Source organism: Schistocerca gregaria, chromosome 2, assembly GCF_023897955.1.
Source record: "Schistocerca gregaria isolate iqSchGreg1 chromosome 2, iqSchGreg1.2, whole genome shotgun sequence".
Classification (NCBI taxonomy): domain Eukaryota; kingdom Metazoa; phylum Arthropoda; class Insecta; order Orthoptera; family Acrididae; genus Schistocerca; species Schistocerca gregaria.
In genome coordinates, this window is record NC_064921.1 from 985,371,359 (window position 1) to 985,393,753 (window position 22,395).

General features: G+C 43.1%; 1 protein-coding gene across 3 annotated transcripts in view; it reads right to left on the reverse strand.

The window, feature by feature from the left end:
* The window catches only part of LOC126335468 (serpin B6-like), a 99,664-nt gene that overhangs the window by 33,089 nt on the left and 44,180 nt on the right, over positions 1 to 22,395 (reverse strand). For all 3 annotated transcript variants that reach the window (XM_049998781.1, XM_049998780.1, XM_049998782.1), the window contains exons 2-3: positions 14,694 to 14,783; positions 10,816 to 10,995 (exon numbers count right to left, since the gene is read on the reverse strand). In XM_049998781.1, the coding sequence (XP_049854738.1) occupies positions 10,816 to 10,995; positions 14,694 to 14,771 (258 nt within the window). In that variant the 5' untranslated portion in view covers positions 14,772 to 14,783. The remainder of the gene's footprint in view (positions 1 to 10,815; positions 10,996 to 14,693; positions 14,784 to 22,395) is intronic.

Below are 22,395 nucleotides of genomic sequence, written 5' to 3' on the forward strand. Positions count from 1 at the left end.
AAGATGCATAATACACTCCTGGAAATCGAAATAAGAACACCGTGAATTCATTGTCCCAGGAAGGGGACACTTTATTGACACATTCCTGGGGTCAGATACATCACATGATCACACTGACAGAACCACAGGCACATAGACACAGGCAACAGAGCATTCACAATGTCGGCACTAGTACAGTGTATATCCACCTTTCGCAGCATGCAGGCTGCTATTCTCCCATGGAGACGATCGTAGAGATGCTGGATGTAGTCCTGTGGAACGGCTTGCCATGCCATTTCCACCTGGCGCCTCAGTTGGACCAGCGTTCGTGCTGGACGTGTAGACCGCGTGAGACGACGCTTCATCCAGTCCCAAACATGCTCAATGGGGGACAGATCCGGAGATCTTGCTAGCCAGGGTAGTTGACTTACACCTTCTAGAGAACGTTGGGTAGCACGGGATACATGCGGACGTGCATTGCCCTGTTGGAACAGCAAGTTCCCATGCCGGTCTAGGAATGGTAGAACGATGGGTTCGATGACGGTTTGGATGTACAGTGCACTATTCAGTGTCCCCTCGACGATCACCAGAGGTGTACGGCCAGTGTAGGAGATCGCTCCCCACACCATGATGTCGGGTGTTGGCCCTGTGTGCCTCGGTCGTATGCAGTCCTGATTGTGGCGCTCACCTGCACGGCGCCAAACACGCATACGACCATCATTGGCACCAAAGCAGAAGCGACTCTCATCGCTGAAGACGACACGTCTCCATTCGTCCCTCCATTCACGCCTGGAGGCGGGCTGCACGATGTTGGGGCGTGAGCGGAAGACGGCCTTACGGTGTGCGGGACCGTAGCCCAGCTTCATGGAGACGGTTGCGAATGGTCCTCGCCGATACCCCAGGAACAACAGTGTCCCTAATTTGCTGGGAAGTGGCGGTGCGGTCCCCTAAGGCACTGTGTAGGATCCTACGGTCTTGGCGTGCATCCGTGCGTCGCTGCGGTCCGGTCCCAGGTCGAAGGACACGTGCACCTTCCGCCGGCCACTGGCGACAACATCAATGTACTGTGGAGACCTCACGCCCCACGTGTTGAGCAATTCGGCGGTACGTCCACCTGGCCTCCCGCATGCCCACTATACGCCCTCGCTCAAAGTCCGTCAACTGCACATACGGTTCACGTCCACGCTGTCGCGGCATGCTACCAGTGTTAAAGACTGCGATGGAGCTCCGTATGTCACGGCAAACTGGCTGACACTGACGGCGGCGGTGCACAAATGCTGCGCAGCTAGCGCCATTCGACGGCCAACACCGCGGTTCCTGGTGTGTCCGCTGTGCCATGCGTGTGATCATTGCTTGTACAGCCCTCTCGCAGTGTCCGGAGCAAGTATGGTGGGTCTGACGCACCGGTGTCAATGTGTTCTTTTTTCCATTTCCAGGAGTATAGGTTTAGTAAAACGCTAGGCGCCATGGAATGTTAACACACGTATATTACTGTGTGGTTACCTTATTTTAAAGCTTTGACTAGGTTCTTTTAAAAGAATTTTGACTTTTCGCTACTCGCAGTTAGTCAAGTACAGATTCGAGGATTTTAAAAATTGTTAATCTATGTTAACTGCTTATTCATGTAGATATTAAAAAAATTAAATTGTTAATATTTTCAATGTTGTCACCTACAGAGGCAGTGATTTAATAACGTTTGACTTCATTTTAATCTTAGATCTGAAGTTGATAGTTAAATGCGAAATAAATTAGTTATCAAGGTCGACTATTTTCAGTTGACACTATTAGTACAAAAATAAAAACTTTAAATAGCTGCAGAATCCCTTATGACAATATGTCACCCATTTTCGAAATAATTGTATAAAGGCTTTCGATAGGGTAACGCATGAATTAAACACTGTACATCAGACCTGCACATGCTTCTACCATGGACATTTCTCAGTGCTGATGACATCATGTTGTCCGTGGAGAACAAGTCTGATCTCCAGACACAAGAGCGGAACGACCGACTTGCGCAACATGGCCTGCGACTCAACAGAAAGGAAACTGAGTACGTGATATCAGATCCACGCGAAGTTGGGACCATCAACCTTGATGGAGATCTACCAAGACTAACAAAATGTATCTCGGTTCTACAATCGCTAGCGCTGGCCAACTAACGGACGAGGTCAACACAAGGACGCAGGCAGCCCAGATGAAGTGGCGAATGACAACAAGCGTCACCTGCGATCTTTGGATGAAAGAACATCTACTGGACAGTCATGCGCCTGTCGCTCTTGACAGTACCGAGTACTGACTGGCTACAAAAGGAGCAGAACGTCGACTGGAGAGGTCATGGAGACGTACATGGTCAGATGGGCATATGGCATAACTGCACTGCGTCGCCGGCCGGGGTGGCCGAGCGGTTCTAGGCGCTACATACAGTCTGAACTAGCCCGACTGCTACCGTCGCAAGCTCGAACCTCGCCTCGGCATAGCTGTGTCTGATGTGTTAGTTAGGTTTAAGTAGTTCTAAGTTCTAGGGGACTGATGACCTCAGAAGTTTAGTCCCATAGTGCTCCGAGCCATTCCACTGCGTCACGCCTCGAAGGAAACTGTCAGGAAATGTTTTGCGGTCGCACTGATCCAGAAGAAAATGGAGACAGTCTCCGATGGTCTGGACATGTGCTGCGTGTAGAGAACGACGCTGTTGCAAAGGTAGCGTACATACTGGAAGTCATGGGAAAGATACCAAGGGGAAGGCCGTGACAGCGATGTGCCGATACTCTGCCCAAAGGCATCAAGACACTAAATCTTCATCTAGACATGGCCCACGATCAAACAAAATAACAAAACAAAATAGGTATTCCAATGACGAACAACTTAAATTGGAAGGAACACATAGAAAATTATGTGGGGTAGGCTAACCGAAGACTGTGTTTTATTGGCAGGACAGTTAGAAAATGTAACAGATCTGCTAAGGAGATTGCCTGCACTACGTTTGTCCGTCATCTCTTACAATACTGCTGCACGCTATGGGATCCTTACCAGATAGGACTGACGGAGTACATAGAAAAAGTTCAAAGAAGGGCAGCACGTTTTGTATTATCGCGAAATATGAGAGACAGTGTCACAAGAATGATACAGGGTTTGGGTTGGTCATCATTAAAAGAAAGGCGTTTCTCGTTGCGTCGGAATCTTCTCACGAAATACCAATCACCAATTTTCTCCTCCGAATGCGAAAATATTTTGTTGGCACCGACCTACATAGGAAGAAACGATAACCAAGATAAGGGAAATCAGAGCTCGTACGGAAAGATATAGGTGTTCGTTCTTTCTGCTCGCTATACGAGATTGGAATAATAGAGAATTGTGAAGGTGGTTCGATGAACCCTCTGCCAGGCACTTATATGTGATTTGCAGAGAATCCATAAAGATGCACATGTAGAAAGGTAGCGAATGCTACGACCAGGAGCGACGAAGGCTACAGAAAAAGAAGAAGTTATAAAATGAACCATTTTTTCCTTTGAAACATTTTCACTCTCATTTTAAGTGGCCTTGCTGTATTTGTCAGAACACAGTGCTCTTCCACATCTACATCTATGCTCCGCAAGCCACTTTATGGTGCGTACTTTGTGTACCAGCTTCACTTCCTCTTCCAGGCGCATATGGTCTTTGGGAAGAACGATTGCTGGTAAGTCTTCGTGTGGACTCGAATCTAAATTTTATCTATTCGTGATATATACACTATGTGATCAAAAGTATCCGGACACCCCCAAAACATACGTTTTTCATATTAGGTGCCTTGTGCCAGGAACACCATATCAGAGACCTCAGTAGTCATCAGACATCGTGAGAGAGCAGAATGGGGCTCTCCGGACTTCCAATGTGGTCAGGTGATTGGGTATCATTTGTATCATACATCTGTACGCGAGATTTCCACATTCCTAAGCATCCCTAGGTCCACTGTTTCCGATGTGGTAGTGAAGTGGAAACGTGAAGGGACACGTACTGCACTAAACCGTAAAGGCCGAGTCCGTTTGTTGGCTAATAGAGCCGCCGATAGGTGAAGAGGGTGCTAATGTGTAATAGGCAGACATCAATCCAGACCATCACACAGGAATTCCAAACTGCATCAGGATCCTCTGCAAGTACTAGGACAGGCGGGAGGTGAGAAATCTTGGACTTCATGATCGAGGGGCTGCTCATAAGCCACACATCACGCCGGTAAATGCCAGACGACGTCTCGCACGGTCTATGGAACGAAAACATTGGACGTCTGAATAGTGGAAAGACGTTGGGTGGAGGAGTGACGAATCACGGTGCACAGTGTGGCGATCCGATGGAAGGATGTGGGTATGGCAAATGCCCGGTGAACGTCATCTGCCAGCGTGTGTAGTGCCACCAGTAAAATTCGGAGGCGTTGGTGTTATGGTGTGATCGTGTTTTTCATGGAGGGGGCTTGCACCCCTTGTTGTTTTGCGTGGCACTATCACAACACAGGCCTACATTGATGTTTTAAACACCTTCTTGCTTCCCAATGTTGAAGACCAATTCGGGGATGGCGACTGCATACCTGTTCGTAATGCACGGCCTGTGGTGGAGTGGTTACATGACAATAACATCCCTGTAATGGACTGTCCTGCATAGGATCCTAACCTTTACGATGTTTCGGAACGCTGACTACGTGCCAGGCCTCACCAACCGAAATCGATACCTCTCCCCAGTTAGCACTCCGTGAAGGATGGGCTGCCATTTCCCAAGAAACATTCCAGCATGTGATTGAACGTATGCCTGAGAGAGGGCTAATGGGGGGCCAACACCATATTGAATTTCAGCATTACCGATGGAGGGCACCACGAACTTGTAAGTCATTTTCAGTCAGGTGTCCGCATACTTTTGATCATATAGTGTAAGTAAGAGGAAGCAACATATTGGTTGACCCTTCTAAGGATGTGCGCTTTCGGAACTTTAACAGTAGACCATACTGTGATGCAGAACTTCTCTCTCTGTGTCTGCAAATGGAGTTGGCTGAGCATCTTTGTGACTCTTTCGCTCTTACTAAATGAACCTGTAACGGAACTTTGCTGCTTTTCTTGCCTCTGTGTATCCTACCTGGTACGGTTTCCATACTGACGAGCTGTACTCAAGTACAGATCGGAGGATTGTTTTGTTCGCTACTTTCTCTGTGGATAGACTACATTTCCTGAGGATTGTTTCCATGATCTCAGTCTGGCACCTGCCTTACTCGTGATTAATTTTATGTAGTTGTTCCACTTCAAATCGCTCCGTACGCGTACTACTTTTTATGGAAGTAACGGCTTCTAGTGATTGTTCCGTAGTTGCATAATCATAGGACAAACGGGCCTTCAATGTACTTGCAAAACGTTATATTTCTTTATGTTGAGAGCCAATGGCCACTCGCTACAGCAACAATCGATTCTCTGCAGATCTTCCTCCACGTCGCCACAGTCTTCTAGCGTTTCTACTTTTTTGTAAATAGCGTCATCCGCGAAACGCCTCTTGACGCTTTCGACATTTTCTACCTGGCCATTCATAAAGACTTTGGAAAGTAATGGTCCAGTAACACTCCCGCGGGTCACGCCCGAAGTTACTTTTACGTCTGAAAACTCCTCTGTGTTCAGAATGACATCCCGTTTTCTTTTTGCTACAGACTCTTTACTCGAATCACACGGTCTTCCACACGCTCGCAGACTGTTCGTTAGGCGGCAGTGCGGAATCATATCGAATGCCTTAAGGAAATCAAGAAACAAGCATCCACGGGGGCGCCTGCGTCTGTTACTTTCTCGGTCTTGTTGACTAAACGAACGAGATGAGTTTCACATGGACTCTGTTTTCGTAATCGGTGTTGCTTCCTACAGAAGAGACTTTTAGTTTCCAGAAATGTCATAGCAAAGCAGTCATAAAACATGTTCCACGATTCTGTTGAGACAGATGTAAGAGATAAGGGCCTATAGCTAAACGGGGATGACCTGTTTTGTTCATGATTAGGAACGCTTCATTCCTATAGAGACATACGGCACTCTGCTGCTCGAAGAGGAGCAAGTCCTTTCGCATACTCTGTGCACAATTGTATTTTGTGGTATCAAAGAATTTCACTTCCTCTGTTAAGTTAGTAGTCCAACTTTAACACTATTATCGATTATGAGTGGTTAGTACAGTGTAATTAACTGTATATAACTATGAAGTGTTTATTCTTTACGCGTTACGTTCTTTGAATTCTTGAAGTAAAATGGAAAATTGAGATGCATATTTTGTTCTAACTTACCAGTGTGCTAAAACAATGAAACTTTACTAAATATGTCTGTTTGTGAGAGCAAAATTGTATGTAGAAAACTGGTTCATGCTTAGGGATCTTGTATTGTGAAATAGAAAAGATGTAAAGAGCCCCCTCTATTACGGAAGGGGCTTGGCGCGCGAGAAAATGAGGAAGTGGCGGTTAATCTGAGCGGCAAGAGAGAGAGAGAGCACATTAGGCAGTCAGTGGCCAGCAGTTGCATAGTCAACACCGCTCGTGCCAAGTGAGGCGTTCTGAAACCAGGTCTGTGATGGAATGGCCTCGGACGCGGTTACGGCTGTAAAATGGTGCTCTCGCATTTGGAAAGGCTCTAAAGATGATGAATACTTACCCAAGAAGAATTAAATAGGGCATAAATCCGTCAGAGGTGAGACCAGATAGTCGTTACGTGCTTGCCACCACTATTGCGCCACTGCTTCACCAACTTTATAGGTCACATATGTATACATATGAACCAGTATACTTGTGTGTGCTTTTGCAATAATAATTCAAGTGTTCAAAAATTTGTGTTAGAACTTTGAAACTGTCCTCTTCATGCTACCAAGCAGGCTCCTATCCTAAAAGTGCTAAAGACCGAGTATCCTGCTTATGAAGAAATGAAAATTTGTTTCTATTTAAATGTGCCTAAGTTTCAGTTTTAAAGTATAAAGAAGTTGCTGGTTAAATCATTGATTTCACAGATAAAGAGAGAGGCACATTATCTTAAACTTGGTAAAAAGCTTTATTTTGCTTTCGATTGCTAATACTTCGATTGTGCCAAAATTTAGTGTTAAAGAACATAAATGTTGTTAATTAAAACTACTTACTTCACATGTAGTAAAAGACGCACATAATGTTGAACCTACTGAAAACTTAACTTGAATTTATTTCCGAAGCTAAATAGGAATATTCCTTGTGTAAATTGTTATAAAGCATTGTGGGCTAAATAATAAGTGGGGTTGCAGTTCAGCATTTATGTGATGCAAATTGTTTCTGAAATGTGTGCATAGTTGCTTATAAAGGAAGGGATAGTTTAAGTGTCCCCACTTTAACCTTTGTAATCTTTGCTAGTAGGAGAGAGTTAATTAGAATATGGTTCTCGTTAATGAAATCTGGACCATTTCCACATTAGAGTGAACATGAAATGTCTTGGTACAGTGTTAATTTATTGCATTTGTGATGTGTATGTGTTAGTCAAACTTGAACTCCTGTCCGGTGCGCTTAATCTCGTGAGATCTTTGAGAACATTTTGTGCTGAATTAATTAATGGATAAGGTAGTAATTATAGTTAACAGGAGTGAACTCTCTTTTATATTTCTGTGATTGCTAACCTATGCTATTAATAGGTACAGATATCCGCTGTGCATTACGCCTGGTAGTTGTGTGTATTCAATGCACTTTACTAAGACAGAATTTATGAAAGTCCCTTTACCAAGAGTACATTTAAATCCACTGAAAATAAAGTTTTCACATTATTATGCCTCATTCGGCTGGCGACCGTTTATTGTTTCATTTAAGGGAATTCTATTGCTTTCATTTCTTACAAAATTAAAGTCTTTCTGATTTCTACTAATTGCCATAGTAACGAAATTTACGTCCGATACCCTCTGTCCATTAGGTTAAACACGGTAAAACAATTCAGAATTCCTCCCAGAGGGTAACACTTATTGTATGTTAAGGTCATATTTGGCACAACATATGTGTAGGCGTTACACAACTACTTGAGGAGAAACTAATTCGTCCTGTTTCGGTTTGTACCCATCGATACGTATATTCCGGGGATTATTATGATTGATTTGAAATGAAAAACAAAAGCAGAATTTTGAGGGAAGCAATACAGACTATGGCAATGTCGCCCATGAGAGATCATATATACTGTATTTCTTGAAGAACACCTTCAAATGTTATTTCTAACAGAGATGAACACTTCAGTATCTCCTATGCAACCATAGGAACTATAGCTGTCAAACGCTGTTTGGTTTATAAACCACTATCATCAGTCATCACCAATCAAGAACCATCTTTGCCAATCGTTTACACCATCAATCACTATTTTCTGCCAGTCACCATAATCAATCATCCCCATTCACCATCACTCACCACCAGCCTCCACTACATATTACCATCGCTATATCTGTGTCAATGATATCCAAAACATTCATTTAAAACACTTGTTTCTGTTGTCGTGGTCCTCAGTCCAAAGGCTGGTTTGCTGCAGCTCTCCATGCCATTAAAAACTTATTGTTATTAAAATTACATATACCTGGAGAACAAAATTTGTTACCTCTTTCAGATTATTCTGGCCTCCTCCTCTGTATGCAACGTTATGCATGGATCAGTGAAATAAAATTTTTCCTTACGTCATCTTACAAGGATTGCTCTGGATCCATCTATCGACAGAAATTCAGTCCAGAATATCTGCACAGCACTATCGTCCCCACAGTCACGCGATAACGATTACGCAACTATTCCTGTCCAGCTGCGTTGGAAATTTATAACCTCTAAAGCTGTAATATTTCGTTTTATATCTTGTGTTTAAGTCAACGATTCGAAAGACCTCGTATGGGTGTACGGTGTCAGGCAAATCCAACACCTTCCGTGAAAACCCTGACATGATAAGCAAATCCAGTAGTATGTCACATAGCTCCAAATAAATCGTGACATTAAATTAACCAAAGTAGTACGAGAAACGAGTGAGCAAATGGAATACTACAGACTAACACAAGAATGCCTAAATGCATGTCGTACCTTCCCACCGTGGGACCGACGCAGTTCCGAGGGGAGAAACCAGAACAGAAGCCGAGAGCAGAACCGTGTTAAGCTGGAAGGCCCTACGATAAGGGACGGACTGGACACCCACGTCGCCAGCTAACCATAAGGACGACACCACCCGCAAGTTTTAGAGTGAGACTTTTTCACGTCACTGTTACGTCAAGGACCACCCCCCAGCCCATGTTAAAAGCTAGAGCACTTCAGAAAAATAGTATACATCTCACGATAACGCTAAAAGGACCACACCAGCTGCAGGTTTTAGTGTGAGAGTTTTTCGCGTCTCTGTTACGTTGCAAACTTTAAAAACATTGCCCCACCACGAAAAATATAACGTTTCTCATTGGATAGACAGAATTTTTGTAGGCGGAGCTTAAGGTTAACATTGAGACCCTGATTGGTCAGATGAAAACACAGCCAGATAGTTTTTTTTAAACCAACTTCGGTAAATTGTAGTAAGGAGAAGTTAGTTACTTCCGAGACGGCGAGCTGGGTGGCTGCTGCGCCGGCCGCTGCCGCCCTGACGCTGCCTAAACACCGACAAGGTAATGAACGCACGCGATGCCGCATTTTTGAGCGCATAAGGCTTCACTCAGAACTGCAGAAGACTCATCTGTTAAACCCCTTTTTTGCGTAATACTAGTGTCGATCGTTAATTAAAACTCACGGTGTTCACATTTGCCACTTGAAGAACAAATCTGAAACGCGATGATTTTTCTTTTATATAGTTATTGAGAACCCACATCAGCCACTGCAATTTACGACAAGTTAGATAAGTAATTAAAGATAATTGAGGGTCACTGTAGACCATTTTGATAGTTTTCTCTTTTGTGAAACTTAATTTAAACGTAGATTATAGATGTGATATGGCATAGGTCATCCTTCGATCCATTGTAGAACTTGGAAACCCACTCAGGGATATTCGTTCACATTTTTGTTGAACGAAGTTGGTTTTTACCATCCTGTATTAAAACACTTCCTTTTATCAATAGTGCAATTTATAAACAATGTTTTGTGAGTAGAATAAAATTTCCAGTGGTAAACTTAACTGCTTTTTCGACGTTATTTTACCAGCTAACTAAGAATAGGAAAGCCTTGAACCCCTTCCACTAAATTTAGTTAGTATTAAGATCCTTTTACAGGGAGTGCAGTGGAGCTGACGCTGAGATCATTTAGTGTTTGGTTATATCATCGCTAGTGTCACTGAACTCTTCTGAATTCTACATGTCATGTGTGGTCTGGCGTCTCCTTACCAGCAACAGGTCCCAGGTTCAAACTAGTTAATTCCCTGAAAAACACGCTCAGAGCGTCGTTGCGCGAAAGTGGTAGAGAGACACGATATACAACAAACAGACACCACCATGAATGTTTAGATGGGGATCACTATGATAGTGCTTCGACAGCCCTCTTTTCTAGCCGGGATTGCGTGTCACACAGCTTGCACGACGATCGGATTGATGTCGGTCCTCAGCTACGGTGTACAGGAACTATTATGAGCACATCTTCTCTTTCGTCTAAGCAATCTTGCTGTACAGCCAAGCAACTCAAGTGAAATGCCGCCACTTACGCATCTAGTGACAAAAAATCTAAGATCTTACGTGACACTCAAGGTAATCATACTTTCTTGCGTTCTTCGAACCATTCCTTTATGAATCAAAGGTGTTGAATACCTGCGTTCTGAGACGTTTTAAATAGAAGCAATGGTCGTGTAGTGAAAGTAATTAACAGACAGAGAGTATTGACATAGTTCAAAGAACTACAACTTTAGAGAAACAGAGAATGATTTTTACCTGTAGCTGAATCATTAGTGTACTGATTCCGTCCTCTGTCACATTTCTGTCTTCAGGTAGATGCAGGCCCCTTGACAATTGCTTTGCTGTGTTTCCACGAGCACCCAGAAATACAAGTGCTAGGATCACCTGTATACTGAGAGGCGAGAAGAATAGATTATCTGCCCCATTTCCCAAAACCTGAAATTATATAATCTTTTGAAGCGGTTTTCAGACGTTGTGAGACATTCCTGAAACACAGCTGCAGAAACATGTAACACATCCATGTAGTCAATGAGCTTGCTTCACAAAGTCCGGAGAAAAAAAAAACTTTGTCCTAAAGCCCAATTACTGTTTACTAGCGAAGGAGGAACTGATGAACTGTAGGGCCTGAAGCTAGGTTAGTAATATAAGGAAAAGCATGACGTAAAATCGAATAGGTTACATGAGCTTTATCTCAAAGCATATTCAAGAAATATGTTTTACTACTCTGAAATGGAAAAGTAAGGAAACTGAAATAAAAGTAAGAGAAATTTTTTACTACTGAGGAACAGAATATCGACGAAATTAATATGAAGGTTACACTGAAATAAAAAATTAAATGCAACACTGATGATGTTAAGGTAATTTCGTGAAAAACTGTAGCACTTTAAAAATTAAAGGTTTTCCATAGAATTATCGGAATCGATGGCCACATTCTGAAATGTAGGCAGAAAACTTCTAGAAAGAGATACAGAACCTCATGCATGACAGCAAATATCACCACATGATCGTACTAGGGGACTGTGATGAAAAAGTACGACAAAGAACTAAAGAATGATTCGACATTCGTCGAATTTGCTCAAGATATTCATGTGTCCTTCATGAATATATACTCCTGGAAATTGAAATAAGAACACCGTGAATTCATTGTCCCAGGAAGGGGAAACTTTATTGACACATTCCTGGGGTCAGATACATCACATGATCACACTGACAGAACCACAGGCACATAGACACAGGCAACAGAGCATGCACAATGTCGGCACTAGTACAGTGTATATCCACCTTTCGCAGCAATGCAGGCTGCTATTCTTCCATGGAGACGATCGTAGAGATGCTGGATGTAGTCCTGTGGAACGGCGTGCCATGCCATTTCCACCTGGCGCCTCAGTTGGACCAGCGTTCGTGCTGGACGTGCAGACCGCGTGAGACGACGCTTCATCCAGTCCCAAACATGCTCAATGGGGGTCAGATCCGGAGATCTTGCTGGCCAGGGTAGTTGACTTACACCTTCTAGAGCACGTTGGGTGGCACGGGATACATGCGGACGTGCATTGTCCTGTTGGAACAGCAAGTTCCCTTGCCAGTCTAGGAATGGTAGAACGATGGGTTCGATGACGGTTTGGATGTACAGTGCACTATTCAGTGTCCCCTCGACGATCACCAGAGGTGTACGGCCAGTGTAGGAGATCGCTCCCCACACCATGATGCCGGGTGTTGGCCCTGTGTGCCTCGGTCGTATGCAGTCCTGATTGTGGCGCTCACCTGCACGGCGCCAAACACGCATACGACCATCATTGGCACCAAGGCAGAAGCGACTCTCATCGCTGAAGACGACACGTCTCCTTTCGTCCCTCCATTCACGGCTGTCGCGACACCACTGGAGGCGGGCTGCACGATGTTGGGGCGTGACCGGAAGACGGCCTAACGGTGTGCGGGACCGTAGCCCAGCTTCATGGAGACGGTTGCGAATGGTCCTCGCCGATACCCCAGGAGCAACAGTGTCCCTAATTTGCTGGGAAGTGGCGGTGCGGTCCCCTACGGCACTGCGTAGGATCCTACGGTCTTGGCGTGCATCCGTGCGTGGCTGCGGTCCGGTCCCAGGTCGACGGGCACGTGCACCTTCCGCCGACCACTGGCGACAACATCGATGTACTGTGGAGACCTCACGCCCCACGTGTTGAGCAATTCGGCGGTACGTCCACCCGGCCTTCCGCATGCCCACTATACGCCCTCGCTCAAAGTCCGTCAACTGCACATACGGTTCACGTCCACGCTGTCGCGGCATGCTACCAGTGTTAAAGACTGCGATGGAGCTCCGTATGTCACGGCAAACTGGCTGACACTGACGGCGGCGGTGCACAAACGCTGCGCAGCTAGCGCCATTCGACGGCCAACACCGCGGTTCCTGGTGTGTCCGCTGTGCCGTGCGTGTGATCATTGCTTGTACAGCCCTCTCGCAGTGTCCGGAGCAAGTATGGTGGGTCTGACACACCGGTGTCAATGTGTTCTTTTTTCCATTTCCAGGAGTGTATATGCTTCCAAAAAATAATATGTAATAAATGACATTAGGAAGAAATTAAACTAACATTAAGTTGACTTTATTCTATGAAACAGTCACGAAATTATACTTGATATCACGACCCCTTTAAGTTTTAAAATTTCGAAAGGACTAAATACTTATACATACTGGTTCAAATGGCTCTGAGCACTATTGGACTTAATATCTATGGTCATCAGTCTCCTAGAACTTAGAAATACTTAAACCTAACTAACCTAAGGACATCACACAACACCTAGTCATCACGAGGCAGAGAAAATCCCTGACCTCGCCGGGAATCGAACCGGGAAACCCGGGCGTGGGAAGCGAGAACGCTACCGCACGACCACGAGCTGCGGACATCGAAAGGACTAGTGAGGCAGAATAATAATAAATAATAATAATAATAATAAAGACCACAGTGGAAGATTCCCAGGCAGGAAGCGAGAAATGTAAATCAGAACATATTCAACAAGAACGAAGGCTATCAGATTAAATCAAGCAACGAATGCTGTTTCCTGAAAAATGTACGTCATATGTACGCAGGATTAATTATTTAAGAATAAGTACCTACGCGAAGGAAATTGGTTCTTGCAAATATGAAGAATGCGATGAAATGAAAATACTTTGGAGCAAGACAGTTATTAAAGAGAATGCGAGAGCTTCAGGCGAACTATAGTAGCAGCATGATAGAGTTCATTTAAAATATTCAGAAATAGTTTCTTGATGATGTAAGAATGCCAGGAAAAAATACAGTTCTACAAGCTTTTCCATATTTCAGATTGTATTTCCGTATTTCCATCTTTCAGATTACATTAAGCTGGAATGAAGAGTCTGACAAGAAGAGTCCGCATCACCAAAACTATTCTCAGTACACCTCAAGGCAGTGTGCAGATCATTGGACATGAATAAAAAGAAGGAAAGACTAACCTTTGTTTTTCTGTGGAAATTTCGCTACTTGTCTATGAGGAAAAGTTAAAACGATAAGTTCGCTGAAAATCAACAGTATCAAGGCTAAAACATGTATAATCATTTGTAACCTATGTAGTGAGTAGAAAATGATTAAAGATTTTCTACATACAGTTGTTAAGAATTGTTTTCGTTGTAGTGAAAGACAACTAGGTGGAAAAGAATAGAAGAGAAATAGAATTAAATTTACTTTTTAAAACGAAGTTTCAGATGTGTCTGCAAATGTGTTGAGGATTACCAGAGAAAATAAACAGGTCAGGGTAGAGAAGCGAATGCAAGACGTTGTTACGACTTATTAAAAAGAAATGATAGGTGACACTTTTATTTTGGTTAATGGATACTATATGCCTCACGAGATTTCTGTGCTGAATTCTAAGAAATAAGAAAAGAACCAGCGGATAACGTTATGACAGGTGGAGAGATGACGATAGATACACTCTGGAGCAAAGTGAATGCGTTTAACTAAAGGCCGTAATTCAAAGGAAAGCCTTTTTCCATCAGTAGACGTCCACTGACTGTTAATATGTTAGGGCTGAAATATTGAGACTTTATGTGAATTTTCTCCGGAATTACACAAAAATTACTTTGTAGATATTACAACACACCATTTGATGTCGCAAAAACTTACCTTATAGATGTCGAATGTAAGTAATGAATTTGCTTGAGATATCGTCTGCAGTGCGACGTTAGTTTCTCCATCGACCATTCTGACGTTTATCTGCACACAGAAAGATTATTACAAGAACTGCCATCTATTCGAAACGCCTTATGAGAAGAATGAGAAACTATCTTTTCAATGCCAAGAGATCGCTAGGAACACACCAGCCAGGAAGTGAGTTACGTGTTTGCAGACCTGCTCCCGCCGCCGCAGCCGAAGTCATTAACGCACACAAGTGCACTGAGGTGGCTCGCTCAAATCCACCTCGTGGTATAAATTTTCACCGATAGTAGTTGGCTACTAAGGGGAGGTGAGGACGTAGAATTTATAACCACCAGCCTTTGAGTCTTTGATATGATAAAAAAACAGGCGACTGTGTTTGAATCTAACTTTTTTTTTATTCTTTTAAACACATGCTGCCAGTTACCATACAACATGGTATCATCTTTAGCCCCCGAACGTAGCTTGCCATGCACAAGTGTTTTCATATACAATGAACAAAATCGCATGCAGACGGCAACATTCAGCTGTATTTCCGTACCTTCCATGACAAAAACAAGCTCAGCTAGTTTTGGCCATTCTCAAACCAACAAATGTTCGCAAAGAAAGTGTCAGTCCAACATTACAGTAAATAAAGTGGGCACATATGCGCAAGGTCCCAACAAATGTTCGTTAACGAACAGTTGGTTCGAATGGCTCTGAGCACTAACATCTGAGGTCACCAGTCCCCTACAACTTAGAACTGCTTAAACTTAACTAACCTAATAACATGACACACATCCACGCCCGAGTCACGATTCGAACCTGCGACCGTAGCAGTCGTGCGGTTCCGAACTGAAGCGCATAGAACCGTGCGGCCACCGCGCTCGGCTAACGAACAGTACTTTGGATCATACACATATGTACCACTTTTATTTACTTAGATGGGACTCCGTTTGTCTCTTTTTTCATCATGACCTGGAACGAATTTCAGACCTGTCCGTGGTCTCTCACTGAATACGACATTGTAGATGTTGACTGACTGACGGACGGGGACACCGAGATGCACTCCCCATTCGTCTTTATACCACACAAACATGGCACCGCACTGTACACACATCGATTACACCAACTTAAACTTAACACATACACGTAAGACGCAAGTCACACACCACGAGAAAAGGTGCCAGTGTACGCGGAGGAAGAAAACCGGTTCCGTTTAGGTGGTCGAACAAACCCTCGGGCTATCTCAACCCACAATGCTACTCGGTTCTTCCCTTAGCAGAATGGTTGTGACTCCTTTAAAGGAGACGTACAGACCGACGAACAGTGTTTAATTCGCTTCAAATTATTGGGCAACACATTTAGAAACGTTATCCGAGGCAGACATCATAACTCAAGTAATGTGAAATACTGTTTATGGTTAATTGTCAGGAACTACTGGAAGAATAGTTCCGATAAAAGCTGTATTTCATTTGGTGAAAAAACTTTATAAAACAAAGATCGCATAATTATTTCTTTATTTACGAACAACAGATTTCGATAGACTTTGCTGTCATCCTACGGTCTTCAAAAATTTGTGTTATAAAATGTGTCTATTTCGAGCTGGTTGACTGTCTGTAAAGAAATATTTATATGATATTGCCTTTAGAAAGTTTTTACCAAGCAGAACAGATTGCTCCTAATACTGAGTATGCACTCCGTCTTCAGGCCACGAGTGGCCTACCGGGACCATCAGACCGCCATGTCATCCTCAGAGGAGGATGCGGATAGCAGGGGCGTGGTTTCAGCACACCGCTCTCCCGGCTGCTATGATGGTATTCTTGACCGAAGCAGCTACTATTCGGTCGAGTAACTACTCAATTGGCATTACGAGGCTGAGTGCACCCCGAAGAAATGGCAACAGCGCATGGCGGCTGGATGGTCACCCATCCAAGTGCCGGCCACGCCCAACAGCGCTTAACTTCGGTGATCACGGTAACCGGTTTATCTACTGCGGCAACGCCGTTGCCAAATACTCAGCATGAGGAAATTCAATTATATTTTATTTTTAATTTTTGCCTTCATTTGCCATAGGTGGATTACAACTTTCAATATCTTTCTTATGTTCGACAGTAAGTGTGACATTTACGAATTAGACAGATGTAGTTTCAAATAAAAATTATTAGAAAAGTGTGTGAGTAACTTCTCGCCTTATGTTATAATAGTTGCAATACTGTTTCTAATTCTAGACGAACGATGAAATTATTTCCAGGTAATATTGTGTTCGTTTCCATAATCGGTAAAACGGATTCAAAGTACTGTTCAACAGCGAAAGTAGTAAAGTGTAAAACGTTCACGAGACGAGGTAGAGCGTAATTCCCTCATGAAAAGCTTGATAATATGACTTTCCGAAAATATGTTTATGAGGGACAATTAAAAAAAAATTAAATGTATCTGAAAGGTTCACATTACCCACTAAAGATATCGATCGAGAGGGCTTTTCCTTGGATGCTATATTAAGGAAATTTTGAAACAGATTCACTCCATGATGTTTGTAAATCGTAATACGGCCTATGGATAGCGTCTTTAATTAGCAGTCAAAACGTCCTCGGTCCCGGGTTTGAATCCCACCAGCGCTGAAATTTTCGGCGTGAGAAATCACCCTCATTCTGCCAACGGTCTTGTCAAAGAGGGCGGAGGAGCGAACACAGGTTCAGGGCACTCTCTTGTACTTGAATCGGCAATGATGAACGACATGAGGATGCAGAAGGCAATGGAAACCACTGCATTAAAGACACGTAACTTGTGCTTGATAGGTTCACGGGAATTACGCCGGATAATATTGTATTGTGCGGTTTCCACAATATTATCCGGCGTAATATTGTATTGTGGAAACCGCACAATACAATATTATCCGGCGTAATTCCCGTGAACCTATCAAGCAGATGCAGCGCCGGGAGAGCCTCAAACAGCACAAACGTAACGTGTATCCACAGGATATGTGGAATGTCAGAAGCTTGAACGTGGTAGAGAAACTAGAAAATCGGAAAGGAAATGTAAAGATTCAGTCTACATATAGTCGGGGATACTGAAGTGAAATGAAAAGAAGATGAGTATAGGGTAATATCAGCAGCAGCAGAAAATGGTAGAAAGGGAGTAGGATTCGTGTGAATAGGAAGTATGTGAGGATACTGAAAGGGTAATAGAGTACGTAAAGGGAGATGGAAATCTAATAGTCATGGGGGACTGGAATACAGTTGTAGGGGCTGGAATAGAAGAAAAGGTTACAGGACAATATGGTCTTGGGACAAGGAACGAGAGAGGAAAAATATTAATTGAGTTCTGTAATACATTCCAGATAGATTTGACAGTGTCTAGCATGAAAATTAGAATTGTGTCTGTATATTCGCATTGTGAAGGGCCAGATCAAGATAAGATGGATAGTTTTTATGAGGCACTCAGTGATGTAGTTGTTAGAGTAAAGGTCAAGGACAGTCTTCTGCTCATGGGTGATTTTAATGCCAGGATTGGAAATCGAACAGAAGGGTATGAAAAGGTTATGGGTAAATTTGGAGAGGATATGGAGGCCAACAGGAACGGGAAACAACTCTTGGATTTCTGTGCCAGTATAGACTTAGTAATCACAAACTCCTTTTTTAAACATAAGAACATTCACCGGTATACTTGGGAAGGCAGGGTAACCAGATCTGTCATTGACTATATGACAACAGATCAGGAGTTCAGGAAGGTTGTGAGGGACACACGTGTACTCAGGGGATTCTTTGATGACACTGATCATTACTTAATCTGCAGTGAAATTGGGATTGTGAGGCCGAAAGTGCAGGATGTCAGGTCCACACGTAAGAGGATAAGAGTGGAGAAACTTCAGGATAAGGAAATCAGGCACAAGTACATGACAGCGATCTCAGAAAGGTACCAGTTAGTTGAATGTAGTCAATTACAGTCATTGGAAAAGGAATGGACAAGGTACAGGGACACAGTACTAGAAGTGGCTAAAGAATGTCTTGGAACAGTAGTGTGTAAAAGTAGGATGAAGCAAACAGCTTGGTGGAATGACACAGTCAAGGCAGCCTGTAAAAGAAAAAAGAAGGCGTATCAAAAATGGCTACATACGAGAACTCAGTTAGAAAGAGAAAGTTATGTTGAAGAAAGAAACAAAGCCAAACAGATAATTGCAGCATCCAAGAAGAAATCTTGGGAAGACTTTGGAAACAGGTTGGAGACTATGGGTCAGGCTGCTGGAAAACCATGTCTTTGAAAGAGAGGTAAGAAGAAATGACAAGTATTTTGGACAGGTCAGGAAAACTGCTGATGAATCCTGTGGATGCCGTGGGCAGATGGAGGGAATATTTTGAAGAGTTGCTCAAGGTAGATGAAAATACGATCAGTAATGTTTGAGATTTCGAGGTAGAATGGGACAGGAATGATGATGGAAGTAGGATCATATTTGAGGAAGTGGAGAAAATGGTCACTAGATTGCAGTGCAATAAAGCAGCTGGGGAGGATGAAATTAAGTCGGAACTCATCAAATACAGTGGAATGTCAGGTCTTAAATGGCTACACAGGATAACTGAAATGGCCTGGGAGTCGGGACAGGTTCCATCAGACTGGACAAAAGCAGTAATCACACCAACTAATCACACCAACCTTTAAACATGGAAAAAGAAAAGATTGTAACAACTACAGAGGTATCTCTTTAATCAGCGTTGTTGGTAAAATCTTCTCAGGTATTGTTGAGAGGTAAGTGCGAGTATTAGTTGAGGACCAATTGGATGAAAAACAGTGTGGGTCTAGGCCTCTTAGAGGTTGTCAGGACCAGATCTTTAGCTTACAGGAAATAATGGAGAAGTGTTATGAGTGGAACAGGGAATTGTATCTATGCTTTATAGATCTAGAAAAGGCATATGACCGGGTTCCTAGGAGGAAGTTATTGTTTGTTCTGCGAGATTATGGAATAAGAGGCAAACTTTTGCAAGCAATTAAAGGCCTTTACATGGGAAAGAGTTTGACAGAGCACAGAAAGACCTGAGTCGAAACAAGGCCCCCGGAGTAGACATCATTCCATTAGAGCTACTGACGGCCTTGGGAGAGCCAGTCCTGACAAAACTCTACCATCTGGTGAGCAAGATGTATGAGACAGACGAAATACCCTCAGACTTCAAGAAGAATATAATAATTCCAATCCCAAAGAAAGCAGGTGCTGACAGATGTGAAAATTACCAAACTATCAGTTTAATAAGTCACAGCTGCAAAATACTAACGCGAATTCTTTACAGACGAATGGAAAAACTGGTAGATGCGCACCTCGGGGAAGATCAGTTTGAATTCCATAGAAATGTTGGAACACGTGAGGCAATACTGACCTTACGACTTATCTTAGAAGAAAGATTAAGAAAAGGCAAACCTACGTTTCTAGCATTTGTAGACTTAGAGAAAGCTTTTGACAATGTTGACTGGAACACTCTCTTTCAAATTCTGAAGGTGGCAGGGGTAAAATACAGGGAGCGAAAGGCTATTTACAATTTGTACAGAAACCAGATGGCAGTCATAAGAGTCGAGGGGCATGAAAAGGAAGCAGTGGTTGGGAAAGGAGTGAGACAGGGTGGTAGCCTCTCCCCGATGTTATTCAATCTGTATATTGAGCAAGCAGTAAAGGAAACAAAAGAAAAATTTGGAGTAGGTATTAAAATTCATGGAGAAGAAGTAAAAACTTTGAGGTTCGCCGATGACATTGTAATTCTGTCAGAGACGGCAAAGGACTTGCAAGAGCAGTTGAACGGAATGGAGAGTGTCTTGAAAGGAGGATATAAGATGAACATCAACAAAAGCAAAACGAGGATAATGGAATGTAGTCAAATTAATCGGGTGATGCTGAGGGAATTAGATTAGGAAATGAGACACTTAAAGTAGTAAAGGAGTTTTGCTATTTGGGGAGCAAAATAACTGATGATGGTCGAAGTAGAGAGGATATAAAATGTAGACTGGCAATGGCAAGGAAAGCGTTTATGAAGAAGAGAAATTTGTTAATATTGAATATAGATTTATGTATCAGGAAGTCGTTTCTGAAAGTATTTGTATGGAGTGTAGCCATGTATAGAAGTGAAACATGGACGATAACTAGTTTGGACAAGAAGAGAATAGAAGCTTTCGAAATGTGGTGCTACAGAAGAATGCTGAAGATTAGATGGGTAGATCACATAACTAACGAGGAGGTATTGAATAGGATTGGGGAGAAGAGACGTTTGTGGCACAACTTGACTAGAAGAAGGGATCGGTTGGTAGGACATGTTCTGAGGCATCAAGGGTTCACAAATTTAGCATTGGAGGGCAGCATGGAGGGTAAAAATCGTAGAGGGAGACCAAGAGATGAATACACTAAGCAGATTCAGAAGGATGTAGGTTGCAGTAGGTACTGGGAGATGAAGAGGCTTGCACTGGATAGAGTGGAATGGAGAGCTGCATCAAACCAGTCTCAGGACTGAAGACAACAACAACATTGATAGTCAGGCAGCAGCTAGAGTTGACCGTAAATTGAGTTCATGGTTCAGAGTAGTTTCAGGGGTAAGACAAGGCTGCAACCTGTCTCCACTGTTGTTCATATTATTTATGGATCATATGTTGTAAACAATAGACTGGGCGGGTGCGATTAAGATATGTGAACACAAAATAAGCAGTCTTGCATATGCGGATGACTTAGCTGTGATGGCAGATTCGATTGAAAGCTTGCAAAGTAATATTTCAGAGCTAGATCAGTAATGTAAGGGCTATGGTATGAAGATTAGCATCTCCGAAACGAAAGTAATGTCAGTGGGAAAGAAATATAAACGGATTGAGTGCCAAATAGGAGGAACAAAATTAGAACAGGTGGACGGTTTCAAGTACTTAGGATGCATATTCTCACAGGATTGTAACATAGTGAAAGAACTGGAAGCGAGGTGTAGCAAAGATAATGCAGTGAGCGCTCAGCTACGATCTACTCTCTTCTGCAAGAAGGAAGTCAGTACCAAGACTAAGTTATCTGTGCACTGTTCAATCTTTCGACCAACTTTGTTGTATGGGAGTGAAAGCTGGGTGGATTCAGGTTATCTTATCAATAAAGTTGAGGTTACGGATATTAAAGAAGCTAGGATGATTGCAGGTACTAGTAGATGGGAACAATGGCAGGAGGGTGTCCACAATGAGGAAATCAAAGAAAAACTGGGAATGAACTCTATAGATGTAGCAGTCAGGGCAAACAGGCTTAGGTGGTGGGGTCATGTTACACGCATGGGAGAAGCAAGGTTGCCCAAGAGACTCATGGGTTCAGCAGTAGAGGGTAGGAGGAGTCGGGGCAGGCCAAGGAGAAGGTACCTGGATTCGGTTAAGAATGATTTTGAAGTAATAGGTTTAACATCAGAAGAGGCACCAATGTTAGCACTGAGGATCATGGAGGAATTTTATAAGGGGGCTATGCTCCAGACTGGACGCTAAAAGGCATAATCAGCCTTAAATGATGATGATGATGAATAAATTTCAGCTAGTAATAGCGAATTCTCTGCTAAAGAATCACAGGAAGAGGACGTATACTTGCAAAAGGCTGGGTGATGCGTGAAGATTTCAGATGGTCAAGCAGAGTTTCCGAAATCAGATACTAGATCGTTAGACGTACCCAGCAGCAGATATAAACTCAGATCACACTATAGGAGTGATG